We start from the raw sequence: 13872 nt of genomic DNA on the forward strand, positions 1-13872 counted from the left end.
CTTTTTAACGATAATCAATATCGATGCATCAAAGACAATAAATGCAAGTTCTACTATGAAATTTTTAAAAACAAAAAATTTGTAAAGCCATGCTACATCAATAAATACAAAAAAGAATTCGGTATCCAAAGTCAATATTTTTCTAAAATATATTTTTCCAAAATTGTCAAAGCTTTTGACAAAAAAATTTCTGATTTTAACTACAGAATTCTTAACAATCTTCTTAATAATAGGAGTTACTTAAGCAAATGGAATGACATATCTAATCTGTGTCCATATTGTAAGGAAAGTGTTGAAACAAACAAGCACTTAATATACGAATGTCAAAATGTGCAAAGAATATGGAATACTGTCAGTGAAATTTTAAAATTTAATATATCATGGAAACTTATAGTTGTAGGATTCTACAATGAAGTTAACGAAAATACGCTATTATTAAATAATCTTATATCATTTATAGCCCTTAGAATATATAAATACAAAATGATGTGTAGACTAGAAGAAATAGCTGAATCCCCATCAGCAATTCTTTGTCATGTTAAAAAATCCTTAAGTATGTTTTATTGTGCTCTTAAAAGATCAAAATATAAGAACTGGAAAATAAATATATTTTAAAAAATTGAAGAAAGTTTGTGATACAAATTATTTAATTGATCAATTTCTATGCATGTACATATGAATATATGTTTAGTATTTATAAGATGTGTTTATGTTATATAACATTTTATGTATTATATATATAGAATACAATATTTAAAGAAAAAAAATCAAATTTGTCTGGAAAAAAAATTGATACCATCTTTACATCCAAAGGTGACCTGGCCTTTGGAGTGTATAATTGTAGGGGGACTTTTGGACTTGTTGCGTTGGTGCCCCCTACGAATATTTATTGTAAAATTGCTGTAGTTTGATATACATAAATGTACTTTAAACAAATATGAAATATGAATGAAACATTTATTTTTGTACCCATAAAATGTGAACTGTCATGTATGCATTTTTTGTTTATTCTATTCTACCCTACTGTATTTAACCACATAATTACTATCTTTGATATGTACAATTATTTTCTTTTTTTCTATCCGATCCAGGGAGCTCCTGGCACCCCAGGTGAGGGTATATTTGCGAGGGCCTCTGAGGAGGCATTACCTCCACAGTTATTGTTATTATGTTATTGAATAAAACTTTTTAAAAAAAAAATTAAAAAAAAAAATATATATATATATATAGTTTTTGATATTCTCTATCTGACCTGAAAGTTTCATAAAAATCTAGCGAGCTGTTTCCGAGTAATCGCGTGCACAAAATCGGTAGGAAAAAAAAATAATAAAAATAGTGGAAAAGAAACCTAAGAATAACAGTAAGGTCTTCCGCTGAAGACAGAAGACCTTAAAAATAGTGGAAAAGAAACCTAAGAATAACAAGAAGGTCTTCCGCTGAAGACGGAAGACCTTAATAAAAATAGTGGAAAAGAAACCTAAGAATAAAAGATTAAAAAGAAACAATGCAATAACTATAAGGTCTTCCGTGAAGACCTTAACAATCAATAATGCAGATATTACTTCTATGTATTATTATACCCCCCGCTTGAAAAGCGGGAGGGTATATAGTAATCGTTAATTCGTCCATCCGTCTGTTATGCTTTAGGGTACCATTCTCTTATCCGCAACTCCTCTCATACCACTGAAGGAAATTAAATGAAACTTTCACAGAATCTTTATTACATATTGCCTTTGTGTACCTCCTATTTTACTTTTTGATCTGACATATATTTTGGATTTTCCAGAGCAAAACATAGACACTGCCATTATATTCATATGGGAGGCGGGGGTATCATTTAGTGAGCTCATTGCTCACAGTACCTCTAGTTCCATTAATTTAAAGGAGCTCCAAATACTTTTTTTGAAAATCCATTTATATTTTAACCATTTATATTGACATGTATTTTAAAAGAGCGAATTGTACGATTTCATACTTTTGTCATTATTAATTATGATAGTTCGTTTAATAACGGAAGTCTTACTTCCCAGAGAACACATGGCTCTACAAAATGAAACATCTTCATAAAGTTTACGTCAAAATATTGATAGTTTAGTGAAATGGTAGATTTGCAATAAATATTTTACAGATGATTGAAATTTTGACCGCAGTGAAATATATGGCGATAACAAACAGTGTTCGAGCTCAAATGTCCATTCAAACAATACAAATCAGGAAAGAGTATAAATCCCTTTCATAATTCTGAGGTCTTAGGGAAGGGACATGGAATATAAAGGTACGATAATATTTTATGGTTTTTATCAAATCAAACATAGTACTACTTGTTAACTAAATATCTTTATAACAAAACCACAAACAAACCTTATATTATGTTTTTTTTAAAGAAATGCAATCTCAAATCTGGAAAATTTGGAAAAATAAAAAAAAACACTATTTCTAAAGAAATATTTTGTTAACCACCAAACCTCTGCAGTTATCAAAGCTATAGGTGTATTTATGTATATAAATAAATTTATGTGATCTAAATGCGTACAAAATTGCGTATTTTTATTAATCACCATTTTGTGTGAATTCATGGGTCCCGATGGGATTTTAGGTTTTATATTTAAGCGCCCTCTGGTTACGGCTATTACCCTTATCCTTATCAAAATAACTTTTGACTCCGAAAAATTGATCTACAAGTTTTACCCACCTCCACCCCATCAGTCCTCCATACCTATTTTTATTGTAGAAAATACATGTGCTAGTTTCTTTTTTATAAGGTGCCTTTTGTTATTGTTGTAGAAAATATATGTACTAGTTTTCTTTTGCATAAGGCGTGGGATATTTTTGGGCCCCACCTCCTGCTGCATTCTGAAATTGTAAAATCTCTCATTTCATTTGACATTTGTAATAAATGCTCTATACACACACTCTCTCTCTTTATTATTTAACATGCTGCAGAACAGAGCTACAGATGTGCTTCAGGTTCATATGGACCGAATTGTTCATCAGCTTCAGTATTAAAGCACATAAGTGTTATTCTAATTTCTTCAGACTTAGAGTAATTTAAGAGAAAAATACAGATAACAAATGATAACCAGGCTCGAAAGTCCGCTTTAATGCTGAGCAAACAAGGGCCACTAAAAACTTTATAAGTGAAATTGATGTCATGGGGTAATGGAGTTTTATGAAGAGACTTACTTTTGCCATCGACGACTGACTTTTACATTTTAAACAGAGACAAACTCCTATCACTAAAATGTAAAAGTCAGCTGTCGAATGTAAAAGTAAGTCTCTTCATAAAACTCCAATAAGCACCCTGTCGACCTGTCACGACCGCTGTGTGTTCTTTGACATTTGATGTGACAAAATTGTGCGAAAAAACCAGAAATTTTGATGGATTCGGAAAGCAAAAGGAAGAGAACATCGTTTCAACCATTTACCTAACTGAGAAGTTTTGTCGGAATTTGTTTGCTGATGCAATGTCAGACCCTACCCGCAAGTGTAAGATGCCTTCCCATAAAATTTAGGCTTCCTCATCGAAATACAAACTTGATTATTCTGAAACTTTTCAAGGTAGACTCAAGATCTGCAAATATGTAGAAAAAATTTACGTTCAGATAAAAAAGAAAGGCTGTATGATAGTTAGGCAGAAAACTAGACTGACAAATGGACAGACGAAAAGGAAACAAAACATATAATCTCTATATATATACCGGGTATACAAATATAGTTTGAAATAACACTTGCAGACAACATAGCTTTAAACATTTCAAAGCGACAAAAATTCAAATCAGAATTTTCCTCACTATCTCCGATGCAAATATTTTAATACCAATAACCAATAATCTCAACATAATAGAAAAAATTCCGAAGAGATTTTCTTTGCCTAACTTCTCTTGTCTTGATATCCGATAACTATTTATTGACATGTTGTCCTTTTTTACAGAAGAAATTTAAGAAAAAATTACTGAGTAGATAAAGCTGAATATACAAGCAATGCGTTAATCATTTTCCATTTACATGTAATTAAATCGAAGGATATATAAAGTTCATATGCGTACCACACCTAACATTTTAAAATTATTAAATTTGGAAGGAAGCACAACATTGAACACTGTTAAGCTACGGGGTTGAAACTTTTGTTTAGTTGTAAAAATACATTATGAGGTCGTGTTAGTTTAAATTAAGTTACACATTTCATATGACAAAGGTAACCGTATGAGGTTTGGATCGCTTAATAGAAATATTTAACTTCGGGCACCATATTTGAAATTTAATATAGATAACACATTAAGAACAAAACATGAATACAGGAATATTCCTGTGAAATTTGGGGCATCGTCGAGTCATTGGCCTCCTCAATATGGTGCGTTAATGACATTTAAAAGTCTCAAGTAGGAGTAATTACAGTGTGTAATGTTTGTTGAAACCACACAAATGGCTTTTTGGAGACCATGTAATTAGACTGAAATACCAGATATGCAACTGTGGTTAAAACAGAATAATCCAACTCATTATAAAACGGGGATAATGGAATGTGCGATGTTTACCATATGATTAAGATCATGATATTTTTATATAAGTGTTCAATCCTTGTTTTGCTTGCTGTACCATTTGTGAAGTTAAACCATAATAAATTTCGTGGCGGTTTGTTATCCTGGAATGCCATTAATGAAACACTGGTAAGTTCCGTTTTAATTGTACACAGTCAAATGGTTGATTATAAACTGAGTGGTCTTCACGAGCTGAAAGTTTTTAAATTGTAAAAAAAAATTGCATAAGGCAGATGACTACTTATTTAATGGAAAGACTGTTTTACTCACAGATAACAGTTCATCACCGTCTGTCGTTTGTGTATAATGACAGTTGTCCGAATAGGAACTCGAGTGCCAGCATTAGTTGTTTCCCTGGAGGTGGCTGTAATGATAGTACAACAATGATAGGACTGTGTACAGAGTCTAATTCCACTGAAAACTGGGCAGATAGTGAAGGAGACACCAATTTTACAATCACTAACTCGACGTCAACAAATGTATACTTTATTGGGTATGATCGGATTAGGTCTATTCATGTATTTGTATATAAACCAGGATCTCTATTGGTATTAGCACATGAACAATGCTTAAAGTTTGACTACCAATGCATTTACACATAATTGATGTTTATATTACAATTATATTATGATTATTATATTATGTTAATTACATCCAAAAAGGCATTATAGAAGTTTATTAAATGATAAGGAATTTTGGTGCTCTCTGATTGGTCTAGACGCCATTTACTGGTGTGTACCTCAGAGTGAGTTCACCTCAAATGACGTTCTGGGAGGTTTATTCGGGTTTTCCCTCTCGATCAACCATAGATTTGCTTACAGCTTTTTCGACCAATCAGATTGCGTGTTTCAAAGCATGTGTCGGTGTGAATGTAAACATGTCAGACGCCATTACCAAGGAGATTACGAACTTTTGAAAGTAAATGGTTGAGTATTTATTGTTTATTAATATTGTTTTTAACTTTTTAACTAATATTTGTTTAGCTGTTGAAGTATATCAACATGTAAATAGTGTAATTACACTTTACACTATGGATGTTTATAAATATTTGATGGAGACAAGAATGAAAGAGTCAGCAGTGTTGTAAAATTCCTCATCATTTAATAAAACGGTTATTGACTTTTGAATTCGGTCTACTCGTGACTATACAGACCTGGTCAGGTATTGGTTAACCTCGGCCTTCGGCCTCGGTCAACCAATACCTGACCAGGTCTGTATAGTCAGGAGTAGACCTCATCAAAAGTCAATAATTGTATAATATCACCACCAAAACCCCGCCAACTATCTCTTGAAAAGAGTTGCTGCAAATGGTTTTGCTATTTATAGCAATCTCCCTTATCTGTTCACATCTTTGTGAGCTACATGTACTATAATATTGTTTTTATTTGAAAAGGTAATTATAACAATTATATCAGGGTTTGAATAACATGAAATTCGTTGTAATATCAATGTCATAACTTTTGAAAACTTAACAGTTTGTAATTTCCTGTTGTACTACCTCATTTTTTGTTGTTGGAAGATCAAGACTTCAAAGTAAAACCAACCTCAGCTCATAGTTATTTTTTTCAGCACGCCAGAGTTTCTTTTTCTGTCACATATGACATATGACATTTTACTGTCGACAAATATTTCTCTTCGGATCCAGAGAATTCTCAAGAATTCAATCAAATATTTTATTTAAAGCGATGTTGTTCAGAATGAATTGAGATTTCCCAGTCATAGAAAAATAATTTAGATCGTTAGACAATAAGATCAAGAGGGCTTATGAAACCGAATGGGACTGTAAGTCAACCAACTTGGTAAACCTCTCTCGTCTTCAGAAATTCATACATGTAAAACTATCATTAAACGGCTGTTACAAAATTGATTTTTTTTTTTAATCAAAAATTATATTTAAAAAATGCCGTTACTTCATTAATTGGGATTTGGGGTTAGGATGGCAACAATTATCGAGATAAGCTAATTCAGCTTTTTCCTGACAAGTACAGTTGTAAACATTTTTTTACCTGGTTGAAACTCTTTTTCCAAAGGATGGTAGGATATGTCAATATTCGTCTCTGGCGTATACTCTGGCGTGCTGAAAAAAATAACTATGAGCTGAGGTTGGTTTTACTTTGAAGTCTTGATCTTCCAACAACAAAAAATGAGGAAGTACAACAGGAAATTACAAACTGTTAAGTTTTCAAAAGTTAGGACATTGATATTACAACGAATTTCATGTTATTCAAACCCTGATATAATTGTTATAATTACCTTTTCAAATGAAAACAATATTACAGTACATGTATGTCATGGTTTTCCTTTTGAGCTCACCTGAGCTGAAAGCTCAAACAAGGTTTTCTGATTACATTTTGTCTGTAGTCCGTCTGTCGGCCAATTTCAACCAAACTTGCCACATAGAATCCTCGGGTAAAGGGGATTCAAGTTAGTTCAAATGAAGGGCCCATCCTCCTTCAAGAGTGGATAATTAAAAAATAGTAAAAATTTGGTTCTTCTTAAGAACCATTAGGTGGTAAAAGTTGAAACTAATGTGGAAGCATTCTCAGGTAGAGAAGATTCATATTTGTTCAAATCACGATCCTTGGGGATAGGGTGGGGTCACAATGGACGAACAAAGTTTAACATAGGAATGTTTAGGAAAAATCTTTAAAAATCTTCTCAAGAACAACAAAGCCATGCGTAGTCATATTTATATGAAAGCATTCTTAGGTAGTGTAGATTCAAGTTTGTTCAAATCATAACTCCCAGGGGTAAGGTGAGGCCAAGATATATCCACAGTAGGCCAAAGACATAATTATGTAAGCATCCTAAGTAAATGTAGATTCAAGTTAATTCAAATCATAACCCTACCACCCCTTTCCACCCCTTTCCACCCCCTTCCACCTTTTAGGAGTAGGTCGGGACCACATTGCATTTTAAGCTTTCCAAAAAATTGATATTTTTGCTCTCTTCCTAGCCACACTGCTCAGGTGAGCGATGTGGTCCATATGCCTCTTGTTTTTCTTTCCGATCTTCGGGACTTTGTTCAAAGATTGCTTGTTACATGTACATGTATTCTGGAAGAAAAATAATATATGGAGATAATAAACCGTACTCAAGCTCAAATATGTATTGAAATAAATTAATACACATTTGGAGCAGAGCTAAGACGGATCTTTAAAATGTCACAGATGGAACTTTAATTATATGCCCGTATGTTTCCAGTAGATTTGATTACTTTAATTAACGGTAGATGACATCCGAGGATTCTTTGAATTAGGTTTAGGAACAATTCATTGTACATACATTTTTAAGAGGTATTTCACCGTGTTGTTTATACCATTGTTATTTTGTCATATATTTGCCATTGATCTTATTTTTGGTGAAATCTAATTTTCTGTACGTTTCAAGAAATTATTATAACGGCTAGTTTTTGACATTTTCGCAGATATTCGGGTTTTGCTTGGCTTTTATTAGCATATTCTGCAAACTCATGGAGCTTGCGAATGACAGTAGACGTCTCCACAAGAACCGACGACGGAAGAATCAACCAGTCTCCTGTTTCAGCAATGGCCTCATCAATCATTGTTGGTAATTCGTGCAATGGCGAGCAAATAGTAATACCAGGTTTGAATTTACCTCACTCCCACCATTTTTACTTTTAACAGTTCTGCCTCACTTAAGTCAGAATACAGAATCAAAATACATATTTTTTATTAGTTTGTAAATCGTGAAAATAATGGATAATGCGATCATCTTCTTTATAATCCCCCCCCCCCCCCGCTTTTGCGAAAGCGAGTGGACATTAAATCTTATTCGTCTCACAGTCTGTCTGTCTGACACAAAAAAATAACATTGGTCATAATTTTTGAAGGAGAAGAAATAGAGTTTTCATGTTTTACATGTGCATTACCTGTGGGAAGACCTTTCCAAATGTATTTTTATTTCAGACGGCGTAACTTTGACCTTGAGATTTGATTTACTTTTCTAAAAAAATAACATTAATTGAATTTTTTCGAAACTTTAAAAAAAGAAAAGATAAGGCTTTTATATTACGTATGTATATTACCTGTGACAATGCCTTCCAAAAATTTACTACCCTGTGAACTTGATCTTAAAGTTAACTTCAAAGGGTTTTCATATTTGATATGTGCACATATTTGATATGTGCATTACCTGTAACAATTAAGATGTTTCTGGGGATGCTATGATTTTTTACCTATTGACCTTGATTTTCATATTTACTTAATTTTCAAAAATGTTACCGTTGGTGATTACTTCTGAACACTGAAAGAAATACATAGTGATTTTAACTAGTGTGCCTCGTAAAGCGTTTGTCGTAATTAGTAATTTTTCTGTTTACTGGCTAAGATAGTTAGAAGTGGAGCGGGAGTTGTATAGATACTTATATACCTAGTGAAAGTTACTTATCAATTCTAGATTTACTAATCTCATCTAGTAAATCTACCCAATACCTAGTAAAACTACTTTTAAGGTAGTGATTGTATGGACAGTAAATTTACTAGTCTTCTTAGTACTTCAACTAGTTTTTTTCTCAGTGAATGATATTTGATAGGGCGTTCATATTTGACACAATATGCCACAAATACTAGTGGTAAAATCCCATCCACTAAGACTCCGAAAGCGTAGGACCACACTTCTTTGAATTTGTTTGTTCATTTTTGTTTAAAGATAATACACGTGTCTTTATGATTTTTAATTCGAAAAAAAGCTTTTTGTTAGATTTAAAATACATATGTTCTACATCTTTTGAAATATTCGGAGAAAAAATGTATAAAACAAAGTATTTTATTTAAGTATTTGCTATTCACTTCAGTGAAAATAGAGCACCGATATGCTGAGAAGACTCCTTTTATCAAACGAAAGGCCATTTCTTTTCAAGACAGATAATAAGAATAATCTTAGAGAAAACCATTGAAAAGGATCTTCTTCTCCAGAACCGCTTGGTCAGCAGAGATAACTAATAAAGATACATGTATGTAAAAGCGTAATATGTAAAACTAAAGAGGCCACAATGAGGGATCGAAAGTAAAAATTGTAATGGAATTGTAGAAGCTTTAAACATCAAAAGTGATTTGCATGTACCTGTTTATTTTATGAAGACATGCCGTTTTTACATTCAAAGTGGCGGATTACGACGGAGATAGTGTACGGTGTCGTCTCTCCACAACAACAGAAGAGTGCGGTGATATTTGTAACAAGACAAGCATTCTTGCCGGGATTTTAGAAGTAAGTTTTTTTAAATATCAAGCACAGAGAATTTTTATACTGCAAGCTTACACATACATGGTTAACTATTATTACTGGTGTTGGCAAATTCGGACGATTTTTAGTAACCGGTTACTCGCTTAATCTTCCGATCGAGTACCCGGTTATTCGGTTGATTATTTGATATAGTTTTCGTATTTATTTATTATCTCATCCTTTTACTATTGGTAGAAATAAACCACAAATGTAAGATATATGAACTTAATTTACAATTACAAACTAAAAAAAAGAACAAAAAAAAACACACACACACACAATATCTTAAAAGAATTTTAATTTTAAATGTCACTTGAAACGGGGATTATGTTTTTGTTTAAGAAAATAATTGTATCAATATATGAAGAGGACATAAATTGGCATCGAGGAGAATTAACATGCCCTGTAATTGCTGGTGTTTTGTTGAGTCTTCTGCAAGTTGCTGGTTATAAAATTATTTTTCAATTTAACGTAATTTAGCATACTTGTAGTACAACTCCGATTTCATAATTTGAATTTGACAGATTTTGAGTTCTTTAACATTATTTCCAAGCTGTTTGCGGCGGCATCTTGTTAAAGTATGTTCCTCTAACGCAGGTCTATTAAAATGAGGTAATTATAACTCAAAAGCCATAAATTAAACTAATAAAAACAAATCGTTCTTATTTGTGAACCACCAGAGCAAGGCTAACGGTAATTAAATTAGGGAAATGTGTCAATATACATTTACAAATAACATAAAAATTGTTACATACGTATTTAATACGAAAAATTTATTTTTATCCGAGTAATCGAATAGCAGTTTTACTCGCGTCGTTCGACGGTTAACCGGTTAACCGGGTACTCGTTGCCAACACTAATTATTACTGACTTATATGAGCATAAATGTCTGTTTAGTGTTATTCATTTGGTCATCTCTAGTACAGTAACTAGATCTATTCTTATTTACTTTAAAATTAACATGTTCTCCCAATTTATTTTCTTAAACTTATCAGCGTTAGATTTTTACATTTCAGTTCTCTTATTTGTAGACGCTGTGTGAATTTACGATAGTTGGCTATCCATCAGATGGAAATTATGCCATGGCGATACAAATAGAAGATTTCAAAAACTCTACTTCAACTACTCCCCTGAGTAGCATTCCTTTACAATTCATTATAACAGTAACTTCTGACGGTGCCTGTTATTATTCACCAAGTTTTATCTCCCCTACTCCTACAGAGGGAACTGTCATACAAGCTCACAACGGCTCATTACAGTTTAAAGCAAGAGTTAGGATATCTTTTTCACCTGAAAGGTATAAAATATATGCATATTTTCTTGGAAATTTTATAATCGTAAATTGCTTCATTTTCTTAGTTAGAAACAAATTCCAGAACCCAAGAAGCCTTTTCACTGTTTTTTTTTTTTTTTTTAAGTTTAGCATTTTAATATTCCACTGTAATCATTTCTCTTTATTGAATTTATTTAAGCATTGAATACATATTTTTGGATGTCTTCGGTCCTATGACACACCTGGCCGTGCCGACAAATTGAACACCGCGCGTTAGCGCGGTATGATGATTTGTCGGCACGGCCAGGTGTGTTATAGGACCGAAGATATCAAAAAGATGAATTCAATGCTTATATTTACATTCTTTAATTTTCCATTTTCATAATTTGGTATTTCGTTAATCTTAAATGTGAATTTAGCGCCCTTCAAAACTGCCGTGGTTAATAGATGTAAGAGCCGTTTGTGACGTCAAATGGCGTTAAATGACGTTGCAAAGTTAAATAACGCAAACAAACATTGCGAGTAAGAAAAATGACAAATTAATTCTTAATGCACATTACGTTAATTTTTCAGGGTTATAGTTTGTCATTAAATTGAAATAAAACATTTTACATTTAGGTGTTCCCAGATTATACAAAATGCATATAGTTCCTAGTGTGTATTCTAACGCGCGGTGACAATTAAGGTTTCTCGTGTGTTACAGAAATTTGAACGTCGTGGATTTCTAATGCATTTCATAAGGAAAATTACACTGAATGTAAATATTTGCTATTAGTCAATTTTTCTGATGCGAATTTCGGAAGTTAATATGATTTGACAGAACACAGTGTGTGGGTTTTATATGACTTTATTCTTTTACAGTATATCTAGATTTCATATTTTGTCACCACTTGATTTTACAATATCTGCCATCTCCAATCCCGTGCTTTACGAATATGAGACAACTATTTCAAAGACTGATATACTAGCTGAGGAAATAGGAATACATGTCGTGTGTTTTTCAGCAGAATCAAACTATAGGTAAACTAATTTATTTCGTTACAAAATATATAATTTGTGTTGGAAAACCTTATAAAATACATAAATATAGAGTTATGATAGAATTTTTCATTTATGTTTTTTAGAATTTTTTTAAAAATTTGTTACAAATATAATATTACTTCTGAACACAGTGTAATTAAATATTTCAAAAATTATATTTACACTTGCAGACGCTCCACTGGATCCCGATGTATAACGGTGAATATTACAGGTAGATCATAATATATTGACTTATATTATACTTTCATGTAAATTACTTGAATCTGATTCGTCGAGAAATACAGTTGTATTTGATAAAAAACACTACTACCCGCTGAATAATGAAGCCACGCCCTCCTGCGTGGCAACAGTCAACATTGCTTGACGACGGGTGGTATTACAAAAAATAGCGACTGCGCGGAGTTTATGCGCGCATGGTTCACTGTAATATGTATTTGTATAAAACATTCAGTATAATATAATAAATATTGCATGTAGTTGAGTGTGACATTGAAAATTTTCACCCCTCGAAAACCATTGTATATGTTCATGTATGGGTAGGCATATCGTATAAAACAAAATCTATTTTATTAGTCTTTCGAAAGTGTGAAAAATTAATAAATTTTAAAGCATTTAACGTATAATCTAAAATCACCTCTACTATAAAGAAAATTAAGAATAAATTATGATAATTATTTTTCCATGGACTTGCAATTATTCCATATGGTTTCCCTGCAACCAGGAGATTGTATCCTAATATTTAAAGTCTTAAATTGTTAAGTATAATTTTAGTTTCTACACATATAGTTCAATTAAAAAAAATTTAATTAAGGTTCGATATGCTTATTTTGGCACCTCAGAACATTTAATATTACTTTTTTGCCTTTACTTTTGTGTATAAATTAAGAATTACACCTTTGACGTATTCGAAATTCCCTTCAATGTTATTTTATCCAAATACTCTATAGGACACATATATTTTAAGTCTATTTAAAAAAAACTTCAAACTTTTGATTACCGGTAAGGCAAAGTTTCAAATTGCTTAACATAATCAATTATTTTACCTTTCTGCACTCACAAAATGTGATTTTTCTGGCACTGAAAATTTAACAAGCAAGAAATATTTTTTTTTAAGTCTTAAGGGGGCCGACTATAGTTTCCATTGCGCAATATTTCGCGCATCATAGCAAAATGAAGAGTATTTACTGTCTGAATGCAACTTTTTTCGCTTAATTATTAAAATTAAACAAAATTAAGAAATTATAGGTATAAAAGTGTAATTACAATTTGATATAACTGATTTTTTAACCGATTTTGCAAATGATAGGTAGGTTGACGTCGTTGCAGTGTGTTATTGACGTTATGATAACCTGCAGCTCTTAAAGAAAGGGGTAATAAAAATATTATTAAAGAAAAAGTAATAAACATACGCTCTTGAAATTTAAAACATAGAAATTTGAGAATATTTCCAATATTTTTATTATGTTTTCATGTGAATCATTTGTGTACGTCATATTTTGTAATCTCTATAAAAATAGTAAAATTTGCTAAGCTTTTGCATTTTGAGATGCCCCCTCTGGTAACAAGACGGTAGAATTTTGTGTTTCTAACATATATTGTATAATGTAGTATTACTCATCAAATATTTTAGTTTGAACAAAATGCCTATTGTAGTATTTGTATAATTGGCTTTAAAGTGCCAAAAATTGGCATTTTCCTATATAATCCTATAGTAAATTTATCAGTATTTTGAGATGGTCCCTCAAAAATACCTGGACGGTAGATTTCCCCCAAACT

At 31.9% G+C, this 13872-nt stretch overlaps 2 protein-coding genes across 2 annotated transcripts in view; both read left to right on the forward strand.

Moving 5' to 3' along the window:
• The window catches only part of LOC134242706 (fibropellin-1-like), a gene marked incomplete at its 3' end in the record, with an annotated part of 48644 nt that overhangs the window by 30859 nt on the left and 3913 nt on the right, over window positions 1-13872 (forward strand). The gene's annotated exons all lie outside the window — the stretch shown is intronic.
• Window positions 4307-12029, forward strand: LOC134242679 (uncharacterized). The gene is made up of 5 exons (XM_062724775.1): window positions 4307-4667; window positions 4811-5031; window positions 7966-8144; window positions 9664-9767; window positions 11917-12029. Exons 1-5 carry the CDS (start codon window positions 4521-4523, stop codon window positions 11923-11925), a joined length of 660 nt encoding a protein of 219 aa, XP_062580759.1. The 5' UTR covers window positions 4307-4520; the 3' UTR covers window positions 11926-12029.

Source organism: Saccostrea cucullata, unplaced genomic scaffold, assembly GCF_032062105.1.
Source record: "Saccostrea cucullata isolate Sc308-1 unplaced genomic scaffold, CSIRO_AGI_Scuc_v1 ctg138, whole genome shotgun sequence".
Lineage (NCBI taxonomy): Eukaryota > Metazoa > Mollusca > Bivalvia > Ostreida > Ostreidae > Saccostrea > Saccostrea cuccullata.